This window comes from Olea europaea, chromosome 11, assembly GCF_002742605.1.
Source record: "Olea europaea var. sylvestris chromosome 11, O_europaea_v1, whole genome shotgun sequence".
Lineage (NCBI taxonomy): Eukaryota > Viridiplantae > Streptophyta > Magnoliopsida > Lamiales > Oleaceae > Olea > Olea europaea.
Window position 1 is genome coordinate 31,684,696 of NC_036247.1, and position 26,221 is coordinate 31,710,916.

General features: G+C 33.4%; 2 protein-coding genes across 4 annotated transcripts; both read left to right on the forward strand.

The window, feature by feature from the left end:
• Positions 1–433: 433 nt before the first annotated feature.
• LOC111404069 (double-strand break repair protein MRE11) lies at positions 434–10,388 on the forward strand. Of its 3 annotated transcripts, none has more exons than XM_023032793.1 (23): positions 436–696; positions 787–825; positions 992–1,127; positions 1,401–1,558; positions 3,630–3,720; positions 4,152–4,271; positions 4,346–4,414; positions 4,502–4,593; positions 4,700–4,802; positions 4,916–5,023; positions 5,156–5,218; positions 5,286–5,357; positions 5,506–5,583; positions 5,694–5,756; positions 5,870–5,930; positions 6,462–6,547; positions 6,678–6,791; positions 6,975–7,052; positions 7,928–7,999; positions 8,107–8,366; positions 8,483–8,603; positions 8,708–8,917; positions 9,887–10,388. In XM_023032793.1, exons 2-23 carry the CDS (start codon positions 809–811, stop codon positions 9,917–9,919), a joined length of 2,205 nt encoding a protein of 734 aa, XP_022888561.1. In that variant the 5' UTR covers positions 436–696; positions 787–808; the 3' UTR covers positions 9,920–10,388. The 3 variants fall into 3 exon arrangements, 2 of the variants coding, with proteins under 2 accessions (XP_022888561.1, XP_022888562.1); XM_023032794.1 differs by having other exon boundaries at positions 436–660; XR_002704642.1 differs by lacking the exon at positions 9,887–10,388 and having other exon boundaries at positions 434–696; positions 8,494–8,603; positions 8,708–8,729.
• A 5,240-nt stretch (positions 10,389–15,628) lies between these two features.
• Positions 15,629–19,277, forward strand: LOC111404070 (protein BUD31 homolog 2). Its single transcript, XM_023032795.1, has 4 exons — positions 15,629–15,784; positions 18,142–18,243; positions 18,364–18,551; positions 18,885–19,277. Exons 2-4 carry the CDS (start codon positions 18,150–18,152, stop codon positions 19,038–19,040), a joined length of 438 nt encoding a protein of 145 aa, XP_022888563.1. The 5' UTR covers positions 15,629–15,784; positions 18,142–18,149; the 3' UTR covers positions 19,041–19,277.
• The last annotated feature ends 6,944 nt before the right edge of the window (positions 19,278–26,221 follow it).

A 26,221-nucleotide genomic window follows, 5' to 3' on the forward strand; every position in this document is an offset into this window, starting at 1 on the left:
GCGATGGTGGTTTGAAAATCATTCGTTAGAGAGAAGAGAGTTAGCTATTGATTTCAAAAGTGCAGGGGGTTATAAAATCAATATTGATATGTTTTGAAACATGGATAGGGAGTTCGGTTGGTAATAGTAGAATAAATCTTGACCTTTATATAATTATAAGCTAATGGATGAGATTCTTTACAAATTTATCAATCAAGACGGTGATTGGAAGTGATTTTTCACTCCCAAAAATTAATTTTTTGATTGTTATTTTATTATTTTAATTGTAATTTTTTATTTTTGATAAGAATTAAAATTAGGTTTTTTGGTAAATTATAATAGAAGTTTTTGAAATAAGTGGTAGAAAAGTTGTTGGACCGATGAAAGATCTTTACCATTTTCGTTAATAAATTATTTATATTATTTACCGCGTCATCCAATAGAGCAAGAAACCCCCCATCCTCAATCCAAGCGCAAGTGCGGGCAGTAACACAGTAACAGTGGTACCTGGCCATTATTTTCGGCGTTCTTTTAAATTCCCCGCCACTCCTCTAGTACTTAGCTCCACTGGTGGAGCTCATCGCCTCCTTCAAATCCGTTCTCTGGCAACTGAAACTCCTTTTTTTTTTTTTTTTTTCCTTTATTCATCGCTGAATCCATTATCTCTCTTTCTCTAGTTTGGTGCGATTTTTTCCCCCTGAACACGGCGTATATTTGGTATTAAATGTTTGACCTAGGGTTTTTATACTATACTGTTAAAATTATTTATTTTGGATTTTGAAACATATTTCGGCTTTTTATTGGCAGGTTTAAGGTAAACTTTCTCCAAATGACCGATTCGTCAAGGTAATGTAAAAGGGAAAAGCTAAGTATTCGTTTTAACAATGCAATTGAAATTAATATTTTCTTAATAATCTGCAAATTAAATGGTCTGAATGTATTAGTTGTTCTACTTATGTATGGGAACCATTTAAGGTGAAATATGTTTTCAGTTTATTTTTAAAATTCGCAGGGAAGGTACTAGCGATGTGCTGCGAATATTAGTGGCTACTGATTGTCACCTTGGTTATATGGAGAAGGATGAAATCCGCAGGCATGATTCATTTCAGGCTTTTGAAGAGATATGTTCAATTGCGGAGCAAAAACAGGTACTTGCACTTGCATAATACATCTTTACATTCTTCTTGATATGTTGACTTTGTTTCATAACCATATATAGTATTCAAACTCAATAAAAGTCTCAAGTAAAGTTGAAATTTCAGAAAATAGGTGGATCATGAACCGATTAATGAATTCTCACGCTTAAATATGCTTTTACATGCAATGTTTTTGTTACTTTGTCAATTGTAACTTTATGTGCTTGTAATTAAGTAATTGTTGAACATTTACTTTATCATAATTTTTAAGTGAACTGATGTTAGGTGGATTTCTTACTTCTTGGTGGCGATCTTTTCCATGAGAATAAGCCATCAAGGTCAACTTTAGTGAAAGCCATTGAAATTCTTCGCCGCCATTGTCTCAACAATCAACCAGTGCAGTTTCAAGTTGTCAGTGACCAGACAGTGAACTTTGCAAATTCGTAATGTTCGGTCTTTTTTCTTTTTTTCTATGAACAAAATTATATCCTGTTTTCTCTCATCTTTTTTATCTGAAGTTGACACTTCGTATGCCTAGAAACTGTTTCGAAAGTTCCTTTTGCATTTTTTAGTTGAATTCTTTTTGTCTCTGTGGTAAATCATCATCGAATTCCAAATCCCGTTAGTCCCAGTAGCAGCATAGCTGTAGCATAATTTGGGCCATAGCTCAAGTTCATTTGTTGAAGACTAAATTTAAAGACATATACCTGTCTTCTCTCTAATAGCTTAAATTTTTGGATGATGTTGTATAATGTGGTAATATAGCAAAAAGAGTAAAGCTCATGCCTCATCGCATTTCAAAGATCTTCAATGCTGTCCTGGAGTTGCTTGCACTACACTATTGTTGCGTTTCTACATCATTGCTTCTGGCGCTTCATTAGTGCACTGGCATGTACGCACCAGCTTTTGCTGCAATGCTGACGACCATGATGATGCTCTGTCAGCTTTCTCTTTAATTTCATGAAATTGGGTTTCAAAATCATCTTTTTCCTTCTGCACCTCGAGTACATTGCTTTGCTTTTTTGTGAAGCCTGTTGATCTTGGAATCAAGTTCATTATACTTCTTGTCATGCTTTTTATATCTTGATCCATCTTCTGTGGAGTTTCAGCAAGTTTGGTAGAAAGCTCTTGTGCCTTTTGTATCTGCCTCCAAGTGTGCTGCTCCAAGGTTCTTTAGAGCCTCCTCTGCAGCACTCAGAGTTTGTAATTCCACTAGAAGTTTTCTCTTTCGAAAGCTTCTATTTTTTCACATAGCTCTCTGACATCATCATAGGATGTTGAATGGTCTAGCTCCATAGCTTTATTTTGTCCACGCTGGCAAGAATCAAGGAGTGGATTCTTCATTTCGTGTAGCTGAGACTTCAAATATTAATTCTTGAAACTTAATTATACCACAATCTGTTCAATTGACCATGTCTGTAATTGTTATTTCTACTTCTATCATGTCATCCATTCTCCTTATTAAGATTCCCACTACTCTCGTCGTTCACATTTGCAGCTCATTATCCTCTTCCTTTTGGTTTTTTACTTTCTCACCCGCTACAAACCACTTCTTCTAACATTGTTGACATGTGCAAAATCTTCTTTTAGTCTCTCCTAGAATGCTGCTAATAGTCAGCTAATTATCAAAAAGTTGTCTTGTTCTGAATCTATTAGATTCAGATTGTACAAGGAAATTCAAGAATTGGAGAAGTGATGTCTATCTACAGTTTTCTTATGATAACATAAATGGACAGTGTGGATTGAGGGATATGAAGATTGGAGGAAGAAGAGATTAGGGGCTCTCGAAGTTCAAATCTCTTCCGTTAGATTAAATCAAAGGCTTGACATGCGGACAACATTTGTGAAAAGGTGGCGACGAGACTTGCATAAGTACTTCTACGGTTGTTCCCAGTGTTTAATAAAAATGAGTTTGAATCGTGATTCTTTGAAGAATTTGGTGTTAAAAAGTACGAAAATGTTTTGGGTTTACATGTAAAATATTTTATTGTGTAAATACGTGGTTGAAAATGACTTTGAGAATAAGAGTTTTGATTTAATGAAAGACAATTAGGACTATATATTATGGATTTTAAGATGGTATATAGCTTGTCACAAGCGTATTTTGTACTTTTAGTTTTAATATTCTTTTGAATTATTTTATTTTATGCCTCGAATGGCCTCAAGGCTTTTTAAACATTGCTTGTACCTGTACTATTACCATGTTTTGCACCTCATCTAAAAGATTAAGTCGGACGAGACACGGTATGCCATTCACGTGCAGACATGAGTCACTTTTTATCAAAAGCCTAACAAATGCACAATTTTTATAAATGGGTGAACCTCATGTCTTCTCCTTTATTTTGGATTTCGTTCTTTATTATTCTGATTTGATATTCTCTTCTTATTTTGACTGTTGATGCAAATGTTTTCATCTTCTTATGTTTGTTTATGGTCTTTAATGATTCTGAGTAGTCTGTTTGTTGTTTTTCACATCATTATTGAATTTGTAAAATGCCTATTTTCATCAAGCAGATTTGGACACGTGAACTACGAAGATCCTCACTTCAATGTCGGATTACCAGTTTTCAGCATACATGGAAATCATGATGATCCTGCTGGAGTGGTGAGGATTATATGGCAAACACTGTGCATTTGTGTCTCTAGAAGAATTCGGTGCCAGTTACAAAACATTTTCTCTTGCTCTGAAAGTGTTAATTTCTCTGTCAAAATTAATAGTCTAACCAAAGAAAAATATTTATACAGATCTGACTGTAAGCCTCGTGTTTTAGGCTAGTTACAAATTACATTCTCTTGTATAATTCCTTTGAGAAAGTACTCAGATGCCTGTTTAAACCCCTCGTTTTCTCTCATCACATCCTTCAGTTGGCTGGGTCTAATCACATTAATTTGGTAAATTTTTTTGTCTAAGTATTTAATAACACCAAACATTTTTCTGTCTCGTGCAATTGTTGTTATGATCATATTATATATTCGAAATTTCTATAATATCTGAGAGACTGTTTTGGGGGCCAATGTCGATGACTATTGTGGCAGGACAATCTTTCTGCGGTCGATATCCTTTCAGCATGTAATCTTGTGAACTATTTTGGAAAAATGGTTCTTGAAGGTTCAGGAGTTGGGCAGATCACCCTCTACCCGATTCTTATCAAGAAGGTTTGGTTATGGATTTCACATGATTGATTGAGTTGTGGCATTTGCATAAAATACTTTGGATTTGTGATTCATAGGGCTCAACATCTATAGCTCTTTATGGCCTTGGGAATATCAGAGACGAGCGTCTGAATCGAATGTTTCAGGTATCAGTGAGTTTGCTGCTTGATTCTGATTTTTTTGATAAATGCCTTCACAGAATCACTCATCGAGTATGTATCTTGACCTGCTAGACGCCACATGCAGTGCAATGGATGCGACCCGAAGCTCAAGAAGGTCATCAAGTTTCAGATTGGTTCAACATACTAGTACTTCATCAAAACAGGTAATAATTCCATCTTTCTATTGTATAATGGATGATGATAGAGACATTGAAGAACATCATTCTTGAAGAAGGAACTTAATGGCCAGATATTGGTATGTTCTTTCAGAGTGAAGATGAATCCTAAAAATGCCATAAATGAGCATTTCTTGCCGCGATTTTTGGATTTTATCGTCTGGGGACATGAACATGAATGCCTGGTTGATCCTCAGGTTCCTTTCTGCTTAGGTTTCTTTTTTCCATTTTTTTTTTTGCCCCTTCTCCTCCACCCACCCTCTCTCTCTCTCTCTCCAATCATTTTCTGGTTAAAATCTTTGGGTTACAGGAAGTTCCAGGCATGGGTTTCCACATTACGCAACCTGGTTCATCTGTCGCAACGTCACTGATTGATGGTGAATCAAAGCCAAAACACGTGCTTCTTCTAGAGATTAAGGTTGCATTCTTGAATCTGTTACCTTTTCCTTTCATTTAATCTTTCTGCCTTTTTTTATTAATTCACACTGCCTTTCTTTCTTTTCTGAATTTGTTAATTTACTTCATATTTGTGATACCTATTGACAACTAGGGGAATCAATATCGGCCAACCAAGATACCTCTCAACTCAGTGAGGCCCTTTGAATATGTGGAGGTAGATTCATTTCTCAGTCTAGTAGTGAATGAACTTCTATTTGAAGTAATCAATATTCTATTTGCAGGTAGTATTAAAAGATGAGCCTGATATTGATCCTAATGATCAGAATTCAATCCTTGAACATTTGGACAAAGTGGTAAGATAATATTATCCTTTTATTTTTCTTGTTATCTATTTTTTCACAGGTGAACTATTTTCTCTTCTCAATTTCTTTTGTTGCTGAAGTTGTATTTCATACTGGGTTTGGATGCCTTTACTTGTTTTTAATCTTTGAGTTGTTTTAGGTCAGAAATCTGATAGAAAAGTCTTGCCAAAAGGTTATTGACAGATCCGAACTCAAACTTCCCTTAGTTCGAGTGAAGGTGTTAGTTTTCTCTGTTTTAACAACTTTTAACTGCACATGGTTTTCTTTCGTGGTTTATCAGTTCCGAAATATTTCATTTTCCCAATATTTTACCGTTGGATTGAACAGGTAGATTACTCCGGGTTTATGACGATAAATCCACAAAGGTTTGGGCAAAAATTTGTTGGAAAGGTACCTCCTTCTTTTGTTTTTTATGTTCATAAAAAGGAAGGAAAATTCTCCCAATCCCTTCTTTCCCTATGAATATATAGGGAATAACTTACAAGACTGATTTTAATTTCTAGGTAGCTAATCCTCAGGATATACTTATATTCTCAAAAGCATCAAGAAAAGGTCGTGGTGAAGGTAATTTAATATCTATTTAGCTGCTGATATTTTACTTTTCATTTCCCTGGCTGAATACGTTTAAGCTGAATCACATGTTAGCTTTCAAGGGATAACTGAAATGTTTTGTTTTAATTATTTTTAATATACTCATCACAACTATTGAAACTTTTATGTGAGCTGTGTTCTTAGATTTACCATTTTCTTCCATCAAATCAAGCATTTAAACTCAAAATGAAGTATTCTTTTGATTATTTAGCTTATGAGAAGTGTATATTACTGCTTGTTCCTAATCACGTTAGTACTACTCAAATTACTTTAGCAATACACTTTGGGAAGGCTTGATTGCCTTACTCTATTAAAATTGAAATTTAGCACTACCCTGTATTATATGTATAGTTCTGTCCAACCTTCAGCTTTATGCTCTAGATTTAATGACATGCTTATTAACACAAAGAAAATTGTCTTTTTGTTTTTTTCTGTTGAAGATTTTTTCATTATTTTTTTTCTTTAACTGCTTTGAGGTTGCTGAGATGAACATTTATTTTGCAGTTGATAAAATTGATGATTCTGAACGGCTCCGACCAGAAGAACTGAATCAGCAAAATATTGAAGCGTTGGTTGCTGAGAGTAACCTGGTATAAGATTAAGTCTCGACTCTTCTTCCCTTCAGAGTATTAGGACTCTGCAATTTGAGTGTCGCTAGAGCTCTCATGCGTTTTACTTTTTGTATCTCTGGTAAATCCACTTATACTTCTATATATGCAGAAAATGGAGATACTCCCCGTCAATGATCTGGATGTTGCATTACACAATTTTGTTAGTAAGGATGACAAAATGGCTTTCTATTCTTGTGTACAATACAACATCGAAGAAACTCGTGTGAGTGCTCGACATCCTATCCTCATATTGGTCACAGAATTTTCCTGTGCATGTTGGAGCACTTCAATATGATAATCAGCAGTAGTCTTATTCTTGTCACCATTGTTTTGATTGCTTGCTTATTGATCTTTGTTTATAACTGACCTGATTGTTCTAGTAATTCGAAATTCTCTGGTTCAACAGAACAAAATTGCAAGGGATTCAGAGAATCAGAAGTTTGGAGATGAAGATGTAATTGTTAGAGTTGGAGAATGCTTAGAGGCAAGAACTTAGTTTCTCTTTTCTCATGTCCTTTCTTGTGTTTGCTATTGATTTAGGCCATGTATATGCAGCTATGAATAACAAATACAATAACATGTCTTGGAATCGGGTTAGGCCATGTATGTGCAGCTATGGGGGAAAAAACACAGTAACATGTCTTTGAATCGGGTGGGGTTTGCTGGCATCCCCTTGTGAGCATTATCTGTTAGCTCCATTATAAGACCTGGTTTAACTGCATCATTCAATATCTCCACTGAAGTCTCTTTGAAAACATATTCCTAATATCCTGGAGCAGTTTGAATTGTTCTGTAACGTCCTTACATATGATGTAGGTAAGGATACTTGAATATGAACAGATATTCTACAGAGTTATTTGGCAGTCCTGGCAAGTATGTCATGCTGTCTGAAAGCCCTTTCGTGGATTTTCCATCTTGATATATAAATGGAGAGAAGTCAATCATACTAATAATCACAACGCTGGCTTAGTTTCACAAGGAGGGACATCGTTATGCATACAAATAAGATTGACCTCGGTGTAGTGTGTATTGGTCTATAATTATGAATGCTAACCAAAAGAGGTGGTAGATTCATTGCCGACAATGAAATTTAGTTGGTGTAGAGAAAACTAGTTCCTGTGGTTAAAGGTGCCTTCCCCGACCTAGTCCCTTCCAAAATCTTCTTCTCTCTTCTACCACAAGGCCCAAAATTAAAATCTGGTTATGCTTATTTTGAAATTTCTAGCACAGGAAAGTAAATATAAAGATCATTTATATTGTATTGCAATATGTTACTTTTAGACTGGTGGTCTTCAGTGTGATCAGACAGCTGTAAAATCACTTCTACTGTGGGAGAAAACTTGATGTGATTATATACAGGCACGTGTCAAAGAAAGAGGAACAAGGTCAAAAGATGGTCAAGAGTTCACGTTTAGCGAACAGTCATTGCAGGTATTCTTTATATTCTAGCTCAACATGCAAGAATTGGTTTTAGGGCTTTGTGTTTCTCATGGCCCTTATGTAATCATTACAAGTCATATGCATTAATTTTAACGTAGGGTGGAAGTAAAAGTACTGGGGGAATTGGAAGTGCTGTTTCCTTCAGTGATGATGAGGACGCTACACCATTCTCTGGTGGAAAGTCTACCAGAAGGGGCAGAAAAGAGACATCACAATCTTTTAGGTCCTCTCGTGATGTTTCCATAGTTGAAAAGACAACGTCAAGAGGAAGGGGAAGAGGCAGAGGAAGAGGCAGGGGTTCCAGTACATCGAAGCAGACAACATTAGATTCAGTGATGGGTTTCCGTCATTCTCAAAGGTTTGTCTCAATCGTTAAACTCAGAGCTAAAGTTAAACCAGTGCTAAGTGTTTGTTAATTCTTCATCCCATTGTTTATTTTTCTTCCAATACATATTTTAAGTGACGTTGTTGTAGGTCTGCCTCAGCTGCTGCATCAGCATCAGTTCGAAGTATTGCTGATAATGAAGATGTAGTGGATTCAGAGTCGAATGATGAAACAGCTAAACTTGATGTTAATGATATTGATGACAGCTCGGTATGGAATTATTATTTTTTAATTTAAATCCATTCTCTCTTTCTTAGAAGGTTTTGTTTCCTGTCCATCCTTTGAATATTGTATTTTGTGCTTCTTATCCAAAGGATGGCGGTGAAGCTCTCCAAGGAAAAGGAAGAAAAAGAGCTGCACCAAGGGGAAGGGGTAGAGGCTCTACCTCAACTGCTAAAAGGGGGAGGAAATCAGACAACTCTTCATCTTCGCTTAATAGATTGCTCATGAGTAGAGACGACGACGACGATGACGATGACGACGATGATGATGTGACAAAGAAAGTTAATAAACCTAAACCTCCGGTATGTGGTGTTCTTCTACATAAAACATTTTTATGTATTTTGCTCTAGATTAGTTCACCCATATATACTAACTAGCCTAGTTATGGGAACCAAGTGCAGTGCCATTTATCCCATGTTGCCTGGTAATCTGAAATTGTGTCTTCATATCCAGTTTCATCCATAGTATTCTTCAAGTTCGCACTAACATGATCTATTCTGTTTTAGTATCTTTGTATACTTGGCTTTTAATAATATAATCTTGAGAGCAGCTAAGACTCGTGTATTATAAATAATCAATCTCAAGAAGCTGCATTTTCAGAGAGCACGGGAGCATTAGGAAAATTGCGGAGGACCCAACTTTTGGTGATCATTAACAATGGTTCTAGTAATTTGGAGTTGAATCAGTACCTTCTTAAAATGCAGCAGAGAACACTATTGGATTATGGTATACTTGCTAACCGAGCAATGGGAGTCCCAGAGTGATCTCTTAGAAGTTTGTAGTTAAACATTTAGCCTATGTTTGGCCAACATTTTTTCAAAAACTCATATTTTTCAAAACTCATTGTCAATCGTACATTCTCCCATAAAATAATATTACCCATAAATCGAAAAGAAATTCTTATCTTTTAACCACACATTCTTCAAAAAATCACTGTTCTAAAACTCATTTTCCCCTAAATTTTCATTAAAATGCAGCCCAAACAAGGGCTTAGTTGTTTAGGCAGAGTGCTGCAAATATTTCTCTATCTTGTTCATTTTAAAAGGTCAATATGTCGACAACTATTAGAGCATATATTGATGATTCAAATGAAATAGAGTCCCTTTAGTTTCTGTCCCCTGGAGATCAGTCTATAGCTTAAGTTAACATGGAGGGATGGAAGGCGAATGATATACAGTTTGCTAATGTTTCTTCTATTATTTCTTGTACAGATCGCATATTTACGTCTGTGAAATACTTTTGAAATTAACTTATCAAGTTTTTATTTGCAGGTAACTAGAAATTACGGTGCTTTAAGAAGGTAGCTTTCATTGGGGAATCTCCATGGATGCAATGGGGCTCCATTAATATAACTGCGAATTGATCGGGAACCATTTTGAGCGTCATGATTTGACATATAGCTGTATAATTTTATTTTGAAGATAGAAGATGGTTTGAATTTGATTTTCCGTGGATTATCCTGCAATTGTGTTCTAGGAATGATGGTAAATATTCCAACAGGGAGGTGATACTTGAAAGAGTCGGAGAAAATGGAGTGAGATGTCTGGTGGTTGGCTTTTAAATATCTTGAGAATTCCCTTCGAGGCCAACAAGCGAATTGGATCCAAATGGTTGGTTGAAAAGGAACTTGCGAACAGAGATTATCTTCATTCCAGTCTCTTTCTTTGTTAGAAACATTAAACTTAAATGAAATTCCCCTATTTGGTGGTAATTATTTTCAAAAAACAATGTTTTGAATATTGGTTTTTTAGGAGACTATATGGTTAAATAGTAGGAAAAAGTTTTGGGTTTACGTGTACAATATTTTATTCTGTGAATGTGGTTGAAAATAAGTATGAGAAATAAATTAATGTAAAGCAAAAGGAATCAAATATGGGTTTAATGCATTGTTTTGCTAATCACATGAAAATTAATTTTAGGAAAAATTGCACGGAGGCTTGAAATCTTTAAAACATTAGTAGGTTTTTTTCAAATTTTTAATTTGTTGCAACTGTCACTTCAAATCTTTCAAAACATTGTGGTGGAGGTCCTTTTGAATGGTTTTTATCAAGATGTATGTTAGTTGATAAGAATTCTGATTTTGACCATATTTTTAATATTTTTGAAAAGATAAAATAGTAACTTTCATTTATTACATTAAAATAAGTTAGAATTTTAATTAAATAATAATAATGAATTAAAAAAGAAAAAAGGAAAAAGAATTCAATCATCTTCTTTCTCCCACCCCACCTCAAATCCAAAATCAATTACCACCACCAGCATTGTCACCTCTACCTCCACGTGTGTCTATTCCTTCCAAGCTTATAGACATTTGGCTTTTTTAATCGGATTTTGAAATTTGATTTATAGATTGGTGTAAAATTTTGATCGGTTGTGATTTTTTTTTGTACCGAAGGGGATATGTGGCGGTATCATCACAGAGTGGTGTGTCCAACAGTGTCAGGGGAGGGGCTTCGATGTGATGTTGAAGAAAGGGGAGAAAGAATTGACCAAATCCTCGTGGGTGTTGGATCCAGTCACCAGATATTACAGGCCGAAAAGTAAATCCAAAGAGATTGACGCCGCCGAGTTGAGGGAGATTCTATTGAAGAACAAAATAAGATGACATTAAACTGGAAAATTTGAATTTTAATCCAGTTTTCCTTCCATTGGACTATGATCGTCAGTAGATTATATTACATATTCCACAATTGTTATAGCTCTAGAACTTCTATTCTCCGGTGTAGGAACAAAGTGTTCTCAGGTGGCAAAGGTGGAGGTGGCGAACCTCACGATAATGGATTTTGGGTTTGAGGTGTAGGTGGAGGTGGAGATGGAGATGGGGTGGAAGGAAGAAGACTATTGGCTTTCTTTTTTTTTTCCCCTTATTTCTTATTTTTTTTCTAATTTAATTTCTAACTTATTTTAATGTAATAAATGAAAGTTACTATTTTACCCTTTCAAAAATATTAAAAATATGGTTAAAGTCAAAATTCTTAGTCAACTAACAGACATTTGGATGAAAATCGTCCAAAATGGCATCTGCCACAACGTTTTGAAAGGTTTGGGGTGATGATGGCAACAAATTAAAGATTGCGGAAAAGTCTGCTAATATTTTAAAGGTTTGAGGCCTCTACTGCAATTTTTCCTTAATTTTATATATGGTTTATCTTTATTAGAGCGATTAATGGTGTCACATTAATTACTTTAGTTACAAAATGAGTTAATAAAATACTTTAAGGATCAATAGTATAAGGTTAATTAATTTTAGTGACTAAATGCGTAAGAATAGTACATTAAGGAGATCAACGTGAAATTTTCCGTAAATTTCCAGCAGCCTGACTATTTGCAAAGGTGAGTATAGAGAGTGGGTTTTGTTAGAGGTGCATAATTATTGTATACCCTCCGTCCCATGTGAAGAGTGTGGACACATTTATGTTCAAAAATTATATACAAGTAGACTTTTCTTTAGAGAGTTACTCACTTTTAACTCCAAAGTTACTTCTAATAATAGAGTTAATTTTATTGATGATAATTGAACTTTACACTCAGTCACGGAATTTCAATTTATTTAATTTGACATCCATTTTTCAACAGAAAAATCCTATGCGTTCATGTGTGAAGACATGTAATGTTATATTTCTCAATTAATCCTATGACTTGAAACATGGACAATTGATTTTTAATTAAAAAATGGACGTCACATTGACCAAATGATTTACATGAAATCACTACTATCTTAAAAGAGCGAATCAGTCAGTTACTGTTCATTCATGACGTATTTAGGTGTTTCCTATTTTATCATGAACTCCCTCACATAGTTACTCTCACACTAAAGGTCTAATGGTCTTTTTGTATGTAGACAAAATATCTCTCCATCTTGACAAAAAGTCAAAAATAGTGTGCTATCTAAAGAGTTTGATTCATTCTCTTTTCAAAAGAAAACAAAACATTCCGTTACCTAATTTCTCTTCATTTTGTCTCATTGATTCAATCATTGAAAAAAATTCGAAATCATTTGCTGGAACTTAGAAATCCTTCACACACACGCCCCTGTTGTTTCCTTTCTCACACAAAATCGCCTCCTCGACTTTTGGTGAAAATCCTCGCTTTAATAAAAGAAAGAATGTGGCGAGCACTATTCATTCATGACATATTTTGTGTTTCTCCGTTTTACCCTTGAATATCCCATAATATTTTACTTCACTCCTAAAATCACTACTAATGGTCTTCATACGCGTGTGGTGCTGCTGTTTTGTCTGATTTGAATTTTTACGTAAAAAAAAAAAAAAATTAGTTGACGTCATACCATGTAGTATTTTTTTTTAAGAAAATGATGTAAATTATAGAGAAAATTGTCGCGAAAAAATAATAAACATTAATAAAATAATTGATTTTTTTTAAAGAAAAAAGACGAGTTATACACATTTTTTAACACACATGTTTAATGTACATTTAACTATTTTCGATATTAATTTAAATCATTTGACGTGTCTATAATATAATTCTCGAAATGAGTTTCGAGAGAATATAGAAAATTTATGCATTTGATCACCATACAATCGTCGATAAATTTTAAAGTTAACTTGTTATCGAAATTCTTAATTTTTTAAATGATGTCTCTTTTGACTTTTTTAAAGTTTATTAGGAAATTTTCTAAATGAAGTCAAAAATTTTATTAGATTATTTAAAAAATTAATTGATATAAAGGAAAAAGTAAAAATAAGAAAAAAATTCCTAAAAAGGATCGAATTTCTTTTATATATAAAAAATTTTCAAATGTTAAAATAATCAAGATGAAAAATTAGTTGACCTCAATTTTGTGTTGATATAATTGAAACATATTTCCTGGGAATATGATAAATGTTCCCTTGATGCATGGATTAAAAACCCAAATTATTTTAGTTTGAATGGTTATTTTATATATGAAAGACATAATAACTATATTCAATATAATTAAATCATGTAATTAATCGATATTTTTTTATTGTTCATTATCCAACCGATTTAATGAAAATGTTTTTTATTTACGTGTAATATTATTTTGTGGAAGATTCTGCGATTGAAAATAAAAGAGAGAAAAATGAAAAAATAAATAAATTAATGGAGTCAAACACAAACTGAACCACAGTATAATATTTTGTCATTTAAATGGGGTTGAGATTTTTATTTAATCACCTAATTTTGATATATTTGAATTTAATCCTCCAAAATTTATATACATCTAAAATATTTAATATCGTCTAATAAATTAATCGACATCTTTTCGACTGAGTATTAAGTTTTTTCAACATTGTGTTAAATTTTACTTTGATTTATCGCAACTGCTTTTAAGAAATAAACAATATACATGATTCAACATACTACGTATCACGTTATAAGGTTAAAATAGATTTATATAAAAAATATATCAATCACCAAAGAAAAAGGGAAAAAAATATTACAGCACAATGCTCCGTGTCATGGAGCATGTGCAACAATATGTCTTTTTCTTTAAATGATGCTCTGTGTCAATTTATTTTTATTATTATTATTTTGGTCATTGAATGGTTGATATCTTTTTTGTGTCAATTTTTTTTTTCACTGGGTAATCTATTTATTTATTTTTTATAAAAATCTACCATAAATCTTCTATATTATTTCGAAACTCATTTCAAGAATTATATTATAGACATATTGAATGATCTAAATGAATATCCAAAATAGTTAAATGTACATCAAACGCGTGTATTAAAAAATGCGTATAACTAGTCTTTTTTCTTTAAAAAAATAATTATTGTATTAATGTTTATTATTTTTTGCGATAATTTTCACTATAATTTACATCGTTTTCTTAAAAAAAAAAATTATTTGTGTGACGTCAATTAGTTTTCTTTTTGGACATAAAAATTCCTAATAAAATTATTATCACTTTATAAGTTATATTAATTGTTATACTATTTTTCCTACTTTTCCCCATTTCTTTACACAACATCTATAAAAAAATATATATGTGGCATAAAAAAAATTTAATATATATAAATTACCATCGCAATATTATATATATATATATATCCGATTGCATTTCGTCCAATGATAGCATTGCACATCGACCATATGAATGAAATTTGTTTTCTTTTCAGTTCTCTAATAGGTTGCTAAGCAACAATCTGTAATGTAATAATAATATATGATGATGCAGAGTGTGTGTCATATATGAATATTACATTTTCATTCATCATTTTAAACAATTAATCAAATTTGTAAATTTATTGATCCAGTGTATTGCACGGGTGGAAAACTAGTATTTTGTAAAAATAATGAGTTTGAAACAAATTTAAGCATAGTGGATAACTGACACTAAAATTTCAGGGGACCAGTAACAAAATTAGCCCTTTAATTTGTTCATGTCACAGTTTTTATATTGAATGTACTCGGTTTAATTGCAATGAAGATCTCGATTTTTGCTCTTATCTCCTCAATTTTATTTTATTTTTTTATTTTACTATTGTCCTCAACTTTTATTAATTAGCGCATCTCATTCCTAATGACAATTTTTTACCCAAAAAAGCAATTAAAGGGCATAAAAAGATATATTTGTCCATTGAATTTTAAATAATATAAGAATACAAAATACAAAAGCTTTACAAAAGCATACTTATAAAATATTTGGATAGAAACGTAATTAGGTAGAAAATATGATAATTAATTGAATGTTTAGAACATAACTACGGAGAAAGAAATAGCAATAACAATTTTGAAGTAATTACATTTTTAAATTGAAAATTAAGGAATGTAGATTTATTTATTATTTTTTATTTTTTTTAATGACAGGTTACTCGTAGCTGTTATTATTCGAGTGTGCACTGGGTAAACTCTCGAACTGATACAATAACCTGCAATGCCATTCGGATGCACACTTATGTAAATTTTTTAAAAATAGATTTCATGGAATATGATTTTTTTAGAATGTAAGATATAATTATGGGTTTATGTATAAAATTATTTTTCCAACAAAATGTGGGTAAAAATGGTTCAGAGGAAAAATAATTTTTTAACTGTTCTTGCTCTTGTCATCAAAATAAGGTTAAAGAATTCTCTTTTAACATTCTCAATTCGAACCTTCGACATCTCTTGCTCCTCTGCATCTCATCTCCATCTCCTCCTCCACCGCCACTCCATCTGCCTAGGCCGAATATCTGCACTCTTTGGTACAGTCCCTTCCCGACTTTGAATTGTATGGGCTGCTATTTAGTTATAAATTTATGTACGTGACCGACTTATACGATCCTTGTGATTTATTGTTTTCTTCACTTATTCTTGAAGTGTGTTTCAGTTTATCTGATGACGAAATCTTTTTAGTGAGAAAGGAACACAGAATATTGTAGCTGGATTTGTTAACGTTATATACTCTAGGGTTTTAAGTTACGACTCGGTATTTATCTTTTTTACATTTTTTGGGGGGTGGGGGAGGAGTTTTGATATAGTTTGCGATTCAATTAGTGTAAGATGGGATCAGTTGGAATAATATAAATTGGAATTTGGTGCTGTCAAGCAGCTACATCTCATCACAAAAAAAAATGGCTTCTTTAACTGGATTTACTGTTAAAAATGTCTTCAAGTTTCCAGGATGATTTTGAATCCAATATTCCTGAATCTTACCAATAGGCAGGTGTATGGTTGTTTTTGATTCTCTTTAAACGGCAGTTCGGTTTAAAATTTTAATTTTTGACGTCTAAGTGAGAGAGTAATGCATTATATAGGTGTGTCTAAGGGGTGATAGTGCAGTTCCTGTCATGTTTATATTTCCTGTTAACATGGGTCTGCACCCGCTTTTGCTCAATTGTAAAGATTACAAAATGTAAGGCGCCAAAATTTTCATTATTTAAAGACATTCTATGGAATCATTACATGATTCACTCATCATATAGAAAAAGGTATTTGGAACATAAATTTGTTATCAGCCATCCCTTCTTTTTTGTTTTTCATTTTGGTGCCATTATCTTTGGTGTATGTACAGTTAATTTCGCAGTTATAAATTTGATTCTTGACTGTGAAAGAGTTATTCAGTTTTGAGCTGTAATTATTACCTCACCTCTTTATCTGACTGTTAGGGCAGAGGTGTTATGGGCTTTGAGTCATTGGCTAACTTTGTGATAGGATTGTGTGAAAATGTCTGAGGTCTTGATGGTCAATTTGGTGGGATCAAGACCGGGGGAAACTCAGAAGTTCACTGGATGAATTTAGAGATGTCCCTCGAATGCTGACTAGCTGTAATGCGCAGTTGGACCATTTGTGCTGGTGATGTCCATGGGATTGGTTTGTGGATTGCAGAGGCCACTCACCAATGGCAGCCTCCTTGTTTCTTGAGTGAGAGGATTTTTATGTGCTATATCAGAGGCTTTATTTATCCTTAAGATGGATTGAACAAAATGTCTTAACAAAGGCAGTTGGTGGGAAATTATGTTTTAGGAAACCTGGTGGGTTTGATTGGAGAAGGCATGGTGACTGAAAATTTGGTGTTAGCCTGTGAAAAGGTTAAGCTGCTGACCTGGGTGCAATTTATTTTTTTGAAGTTTAGATAATTAAAATGCTATGGCACTAAAGTTTAAAACGTGTAAAAGATGTGAACAAAAGATGGCTACCCTGTAAACGTATTCCTTGCTGGTGTAGGCTCTCTCTCTCTCATCCACCAAACCCCAACTTCGCCCATATCTTGCAGTTTATTTCACTTAAGTTCACTATCCTAGATGGCTGTCTCTTATTTCTAAATCAAGGTCCATAACCGATAGCCTCTGGTGGCATGTGGCAGACTTGAATGTATTCTTGCTTTGCTTCTATGGAGATCCATAGGACGTAAGCCCTAGACTTGCTATTTACCTTGCTTGGCATTTACAGTTCATTCCTCATGAGTTCTTTTACATTTTCCTCAATGTAGTTAGTTTCATAATTTCGTTTCTGATCTAGTCATTGATTGATCATTTTCTTTGTCACTATTTTTTTTTACAGCTTTCTACAAATTCATACCAATTACTTGAGCATTTTATGTAGTTGCCTTTGCCCAATCTCATTGTAATTGCGTGGGCCTTAAGATGTGGATTGCATAAATGGGTGGGGTACTTAATTTTAGCAGCCCTTTATTTCAAGGTCCATGCAAGATTCAAAAGAAGTAAACTCCACAGGTCATTCTATTCATGATAAAGTTTGTACCTTAATCATTGGGAATTTGGAACGAAAATGAGATTTCTTGTTCCGGAGCTTACCCAGGACTAAATTTCTGTGTGCTGGGTTGTAAAAGTTCTTAAATTATGAAAAAAACTATTCAGGAAATTATCCAGGTTAGAGGCATAAAGAAATGCAATCTTGTTTTTATTACTAGTCTAAGCAAGCAATAATAAACAGGCTGTGCATAGACATTTCCGTTCTAAAGAATTAACTGCTTGTAAATGAACATTTCCTTTTCAATTGTTCCATAAAATATAATAGGTACTTGGCATCCCAGAAACCCTTTTTTTTTTTTTATTAATCCAGTCAACACAACTTGTTATCCTATTGGAATATATTTCAGAGGGAGTCATGCCTAAGGTGAAGACTAACCGAGTAAAATACCCTGAGGGTTGGGAGTTGATTGAACCTACTCTACGTGAACTACAAGCACAGATGAGAGAAGGTCCTCATTTTTTCTCTGTCATACCAAAGTACCTTGAATATTTTTCTGTCTTCCCGTTATATCGTTGTCAACCTATTTAATGTTACTTTTTTTTTTTTTTCCCGAATATTTTCTTGGCAGCTGAGAATGATCCACATGATGGTAAAAGAAAATGTGAGGCCTTGTGGCCTATTTTTAAAATAGCCCATCAGAAAAGTCGCTACATTTTTGACCTTTATCACAGGAGGAAGGAGATTTCCAAGGAATTGTATGAATTCTGCTTGGATCAGGGTTATGCAGATCGTAACTTAATTGCAAAGTGGAAAAAGGTTTGTGAACAATGTCCATATATTTATCATGATACCGGAAATACAAATTCTGTCACGTTTTAGCTTTGTTTTCTGAGTTCCCCGTGCAATCTGGATTGTTGTACAAAATGTTACTCTTTCAAAAGAAAACAGTGGTTTAAAGAGGAATAGTTGCAGATTTGACATAATTCAGCTTGTTCAATTTCTAAATTTTTAGAAATAGAAGGTAATTTTGCTTTCTGTCATTGCAAAATTTCTAAGTATGCTGTGTAGTTTTCTCCTGAGGTCCTGGCATATGCTTGCATTCCAAGTTCTGTACAATCAGGTTATAACTATTATTGTTTTGAACTGCAGCCTGGCTATGAAAGGCTCTGCTGCTTAAGGTGCATGCAACCTCGTGATCATAACTTCCAAACCACGTGTGTTTGCCGAGTCCCAAAGCATTTACGGGAGGAGAAGGTTATAGAATGCATGCACTGCGGATGTGGGGGCTGTGCAAGTGGAGATTGAGGAGTTTGCAGTGACGGGCCAAGTCAAAATACATGTGTCGTTGGGGATAAATGCAAATCGATGTAAAAGAGGTTTATAGATATCCTCTTTAGGGTTGAAATCTTGCCTCTAGTCTGTAGTATGGTGTTTGTGAGTCTCTTGTTTGGGAGGGCTAATGGGGTAAAAACATTCTGGCTCTTTACCTGATTAAGAATTATCAGTTTTTATATGATTACAACTATGAATGCTTTTGAATTATGTTCAGGAAATGCTTTTATCTTCAATTGTGAGTATACTTAGTGTCAAGAAAAGCAAGAAAGAAGCAGATAATATTTTGCTTCTTTTCAGAAATGAGTTAAGCCAAACATGGTATTAAAAAATGAAAGATCCTTTCAGGTGCTTTGCTCTCTCCTTTTTAGCAGAAAACCGTTTACTTCAAGACTCGAGTGTTGTATATTTGAAAACTGAGATTTACGTGTTAAGAATAAAGGTTGAGAATCTCGGTGTATAGTGTTTCCCTTAGGCCATATGTTAACTAATGAATTCAATGCCAACGAAGGTTAACATTGGGAACAACTTCAAGCATGAATGATTTTCATCCTTCTTTGCCCCAACTCGACTTGAACCAAGAGCTACACCCTTGATTTCTCATGATGCCACAAGCAGATAACCTCAAATCAGGTTTAATAACCGTGCTGAAGACAGGTGCATGAAAAGCAAAATGAAACGTCAAAGTGATGTTCTTCAGTGACAACGTAGAGAATTTTTATAGTTTAATAAACATTTGAAATTTTTGAGAATTTATTTCTTCAATTCTAACTTTGATAAAACTCAAGTTAGACAACAGAAAGATACACACAATAAAATTAGGATTAATATTAGAAAATCCCTCTAAAAAGGTTTTCACGTGCGATATATCCCACTATCTATTAAAAATCACAGAGAACCCCTATGTTTAAAACTTTTTGTGCGAAAACTCATTGCCATCAAGATCTGTCAGATTTGCCGTTAAAAACAATAAAAATTACAAAATTGAAAAGGAATAATTGCGATTTTAGTACCCAGACTTTTTATTTTTCTTAGAAATTAATTCCAAAATTTTTATATGTGTCATCTATAATCCTAAATTAAACACGTCGAATGTCACAACTCTGTGTCAATCTATAGGATAGAATTGCACTTCTTGCTATGAGGAACCTAGCAAATTAATCTGAAGGATTGTAGAAGTTTTCTGTAATTTTGTAGGACTGGCACTGATGTAGGACGGAAACATGGATAATAATAAAAGTATCTAATTCGTAACATACAAATGGGTGTTTGTTCGAATTTGGCTCGAACGGATGTTATAGTTATTTGGAATCCTCCAATAAATTGAAAAACTGAAATATCTTATTAATCGAGAATCGAATAATGAATTGAACTCTAAAAAAGTGTACAAACCCCTTATATATTTATAGGCAAGATTATTACCTATTTCTACTAATACTAGGAAATTGAAATAAGGAAATGAATAAAATCTAATCTAATTAAAACTTCTATTCTAATCAATAAATAAACTATAGTCCTAATTAAATAAAAAATAAAAGTTCTATTACTACTATACTTAGAAAAGATAAAGACAACTAGAAAACATTTGAGCTAAACACAAGTTTCTTAGTCTTATTTCTTTCATTTCCTAACTGATTTTGGATTTTCTCTTAGTATTGTCCTACATTAGGCACATTGGAATACTGTAATAGTGTAATATCATTCCAAAATTTGCTCTCGGGTTGCAGCAAACAAGTTGAGAAATTTTGATTTAATGAGTGCCTCAACATATTGAAGTTAGAGCAAGAATTCCCCAAGAAATTTCCTAGGGTGATAGTTTATATGTCCTTACTTATGCTTGCTGAGATTCTATGCTTTCCTGTCAATTAGATCCTATGTCAATTCAGCAATTTGATAACTTCTGTTAATTTTGTAAGCATGTTTGATAATAGCATTAGCATATTAGCAGTTGACAGTTTAGGTTGCCTAATTCGGTATGAACTTCTCAGCCATTTAATTTCAAATTGGTTCAATCGTTATTCAGTTTGAATATGTCATATTTCAAAGCCCTTCCCACCCTGAAAAAGAACAGAAATTTCGTTTCTACTAATTCTGGAGACGCCACGGTTAAGACTGGTTATCTTGTATGCAGATTTGGTCAAGGCTGTTCTTGATGAACACAAGAAATTTCTTGCTGATTTGATTTGGGTACATGAAGAGGTGAGCTTCTAATTGATCTTTCTCCTTTGCTCTTTCTTCCTTTTTGTATCTTTCTTTGCACGAATCAATTGGTAAAGGATTGCTTTCCATTGGATGTGTACCGTGTTGGAGAAACTTGAGACATATCAATGGTTTGCAACTTTGCTCATATTATAACGAACCATGTCATATGAAAATTTAAACTAAGAGAGGAACACATTAGTTCTACATGCGTCTGTCTTCATGTGAAGGCTGAATTCATTTTTTATCGAAAGCTTGACACACACAATTTTCATGAGAAAGCCAACAGAAAATTTAAAATATTTTGAAGAGACACATTTATTTATTTAAATTTAATATTTAACACAACGTATGAAAGCCGACAGAAAACTTGTGTTGCTTGAATTTTGGAGGACGGTGTTTGCATAGAGACGAAGGAAGGATTCCGAAATTGTAAACCGGTGGCTGTACACGTCGGTTTGGAGAAAAGTAAAGGTGTTGAAGAGCAGCTAAAATATTTGAAAGCCAAAGACACAAGAATCCCTAAGGTCGAAGCTCTCAGTGAGAGGAAGAGCGTATTGGACATTCCTGAGGTGATTACTCGCTACAACTTTCGCTTAATTCTTACATAATAAAAAATAACATGACATTATCTTTTCTGCGCAGACTTTAGATAGGAATTGTCTAAAATCCCAACTGCTGTGATCACGGGAAGCTTCATATTAATGGACTCAGATTGATAATAGATCAAGGTGGTGGCCTGGAATATAATCCGGTGGCTACAATTATGCTTCCCTCGAAAAAGATTGTGCGCGACACTGACCAATTGCTGAAATAGTTTGAATTTAAATGCATATTTTCTTCGATATGCTCTCGAATCTAGTTATCCTTTTCGATGTAAACATATATGACAGTAGTTCATTCAGAAAGAACCAAAGGTTTCTTCAGTTTTGTTCTCCAAGGAAGTATACCATTTGCATGCAACTTTTTAATTGATAGCTCCAATTTGTGGACAATTTATTGGTGTCTGGTACACTGTTGTTTTGTGTATAATCTGATTCTTCTTCTTCGACTCCATCCTCCAATTACTATTTGGGCACTTGATGTTAGAATTTGCATCACGACCAATCCAAGAGAAGATACTAATTTAAGAATTTTTCGTATTTCACGATTAATAAAGTACTAATTTAAGAAAAATTTCTAGATGCAACTATTTAATTAACTATTCACTTGGGATGCATAATGGACGAATAATATATATGTTAATTAAATAATGACACGAAGTACTAAGTTTTTACTCTCAAGGATTACTAGAAATTAAATGTTCTCCTTCATTACCTTGCTTAGTTGCTCATGCATAGGAGAATTTGAGCCCCCATTTGTTTCGGATAAAAAAAAATAGAGATATTAGATTTTAATAAAAATTGACGAAATTTGTGATTAAAAAATTGATAAAAGCCGTAGTCCCTTAAATTGTGTGATTAAAAATGAATTTAAAAAACTGATAAGAAATAGAAGATTGTTATTAGCTTTCAGTTTCTTAAATATAGCATTTAAACCCTGTTATTTCTTCGTTAACATAAGCTATGGCCCCATTTAGGAGTGTTTGAGAGTCATTTTTATGTAAAAATGCATTTTGAAAAAAATGGCCGCCAAACGGGACCTAATTCAGTGATGTGTAAATTTTGGTTGATGTTACTTTTCATTGGAGGGACAGTTTAGAGATATCAGATGCTAACATGATTAGGATCGAGATTGACTTTATTGATATGAATAACAAAGCAAGAATTGAACAAATTTTAGGTAATATCTAATGACTAAATTTGTCCAATTCAATCATAGTTGATCTATCAATTGGGATGAATTAAATTGAGAAACTAGAATCGATTGACACAAAAAATCGAATTCAAGTTTATTAAAGAAATTTTGATTTTCATGGATATTTAAATTTTCAACTCAACCTAATCCTATGTTTGAGTCTCCATTTATTTCAAAACTCATTTTCAATCATACAATCTCTAATAAAGTAATTTTATACCTAAATTCAAAATTGTTATCTATTTTTTAATCACACTTTCTTCAAAAAATACTATTCTAATACTTATTTTTCTCGAAAAGGGGGCTTAAACAGGGATAAAGATTGTCAGATTGAAATCAATCTATTTTTACAAAGTATTGATCTTGATCGAAATTGAAGCCATCTTTAGATACCTGTACCAGCGCAATCATGTCGAATATTTTATAGAACAACTAAATTCCGATAACTACTCTTCACAACAAAAAAAGAGTGATGCACCGTCTTAATATTAAAATTTCTTTTATACTACCATCGTTTTATCTATATATTAGTATCCATTAAGTCATGAAATTCTAGAAAAGGTAACATTGTAATTTCTTACAGATTTAATAAATTTTTTAAAGGAAAATGATTGGCTAAGCAGTGCATATTTGTTTAATTGAAGGACCTAAGTCCGAAAATTACAAATAATTAGGCAGAAAATAATTAAACGAAATCTAAAAAGCAAGACTGTATTCACTTTTACAAAGGAACATAAAAATATTTCAACACTGCAAATAATTTTAACTTCGATGGTTACCTAATAACTTGCAACTTATTAGTCACGCTAATGACTAAAAAGTAACTTTTAATTATATCTGCTCGTGACAAACAAGTCGGAAACACCTTTTCATTTTTTTCCTAGATAAAAAGTGAAGTTGCTTTTTTAATCCAATAGAGATATGTTTCTCTCTGTACAAACACAACTATGGAAAGAGCGTGTTTGGCTAGGTTCACAAAAAATTCACTCATAAGCATGTTTAATTGTAAGTAAATAAGTGCCAAAATAAATTATTATAACACTGATAAAACTTACAAATACATAAACTATTAGTTTTGCCGGTACTGTCAAAGCTACTCAAAAATAAGTAAATATTTTACTTACGACTGGCAACTTAAAATTTATGATTTTAAATATGATGTCCAATTTTGTTGTTCACTGGGGCGTCCACTTAATAAAATCACGATACTTCATTATAATTTTAAGATGTTAAAATCTTAGTGAACTAAGATACCCACTAAATCGTATTATAATTACCAACTTTTTAGTCTAAACCGATAGGTCAAAGATAGTACAAAATTCTTCAAAACATGGACAAAGTTCATCGAAGCTAAACCGAAGAGATACTTTAACATCCCAAAATCATTGCAACATGGGCGGAGTCGGGAGGAATTTTTCTTATACTAAATTGGTTCTTAGGACCTAAAAAATCTAAATGGGCTTCGGACAAAAGTCCTTCGAAAAAAAATTATAACTAAGAGGTTAAGTATAACATATTTCCAAACTACGAACAAATGTGTCAAATGTCAAAAATTTGATATCTATTAAGAATTATTTATGATTTAATTAATTATATTTTTAATTAAATATATTAAAGTTACATATCTATACAATTTGATTACAAATTAACAATTTAATTAGTCAAATATTATTTTTCGATCATAACCAAAATTATTATAGATCACAAATTATTTTACGTTCACAATTCAAAAATTTTATAAGTCACAATTTGTTCATCGATCACAAATCAAAAATTTATAAGTCATAATTTGTTTATCGAGCACAAATCACATATATTTTAAGTTACAACTTATTATACAATCCCAAATTATCCATCACAAATGAACAAAATTTTAGATCATACGTTATTTTTTGGTCAAAATTTATCTTTTTCATTGGTCACATATTGTTTGTTGTTCATAGATTAACTAATTTAATGGTTACAGTAAACTAAATAATTTGTAACGACCATCTCACATTGCCTCCAGTAACACTACCATCATCTTTGTCACTAGAACCACCACCACCTCAAACAAATTAAACCATTGCAAAGAACACCACCATATCGTTGCATCAAATCCACGACCCCGAAAAAAAATTATTAGTCACCGCCACAACCACCACGACTACATATGGGGACCTAAATTTTCTAGATCTCCCGTCAAGCACTGCCAGCTGTAGCCCCTAGATTGTGACCACCAAAAGCTAATGCCAACATTGTTCGTGACATCGGCATATTCACCAGATCCACCAACAAAAATCACCTCAAAATTCCAATGCGAAAACATGGAATTAATACCACCACCACCATACAACACAACAACATTAGTATTGCACGCCATGACATCATTGCACCCCACATTTGTACACCACCGTATCGTCATTACCACTCTATTGCAATTGCGATATGTGTCATCACCATGCCACTACAACCACGATTTGCAGAGCCTCCGGTGGCACTTACAGTGAATTTTGATTGCCTCCACCAAGCTACCACCCATGAACCGCTGCCTCCAGTGCCACCATTATCGTCAATACCTTGTCATAATCACCAGCAGTACCACCGCCTGATCCCACCATCACTGTAATAACCACCAAAACATGAAAATCACTATCACCCATCCAACAATTAAAAAAAGCCACCAATGTAATTTGGGCCGCCACAGTCATGATTCGTGTCATCACCATCGCGATCTACACCTCTACATTTATGAAAATGGAATATCTAAATGTATTAGTTCATGTAATTTCCACAAGTCCAAGCTTACCCTTCTTTGTCCTGAGTTATAACTTCTAAGATTTTGACACTTTAAATATGAAAGTGTTGCAATAACAAAAATGAAACAACAAATTTAAAATCAAAAGTTACTTTTCTAGAGATAAAACTTACTTAAACGTAATTTTTGTATAATTTGAACATAGCCAAACATGCTCATTTGTTAGAAAATGCGACATATTTCCAGCCGCACGTTATGGTTCCCGATCTTTTGAGTTTCAACATGGCACGTGAAGTATGGCCCGCAATTGTACAAGCAAAGTCAAGATATTTCTAGTCGCACATCCTGCGATTTACCTCCCTGAGCTGCTGAGGGGCCGGAGGTTCAGGGACAAGGATCTAGTCGGACGCAAGCCCGGACA

Bases quoted from the DNA above. Each gene is read 5' to 3' on its own strand.
- LOC111404069 (XM_023032793.1), top strand. The intron at 5,584-5,693 runs GTGTTAGTTTTC...TGGATTGAACAG, and splicing joins TTCCCTTAGTTCGAGTGAAG to GTAGATTACTCCGGGTTTAT. The intron at 6,792-6,974 runs GTGAGTGCTCGA...CTGGTTCAACAG, and splicing joins ACAACATCGAAGAAACTCGT to AACAAAATTGCAAGGGATTC.
- LOC111404070 (XM_023032795.1), top strand. From the start codon at position 18,150: ATGCCTAAGGTGAAGACTAACCGAGTAAAATACCCTGAGGGTTGGGAG. The intron at 18,244-18,363 runs GTCCTCATTTTT...TTTTCTTGGCAG, and splicing joins ACAAGCACAGATGAGAGAAG to CTGAGAATGATCCACATGAT. The intron at 18,552-18,884 runs GTTTGTGAACAA...TTTGAACTGCAG, and splicing joins TAATTGCAAAGTGGAAAAAG to CCTGGCTATGAAAGGCTCTG.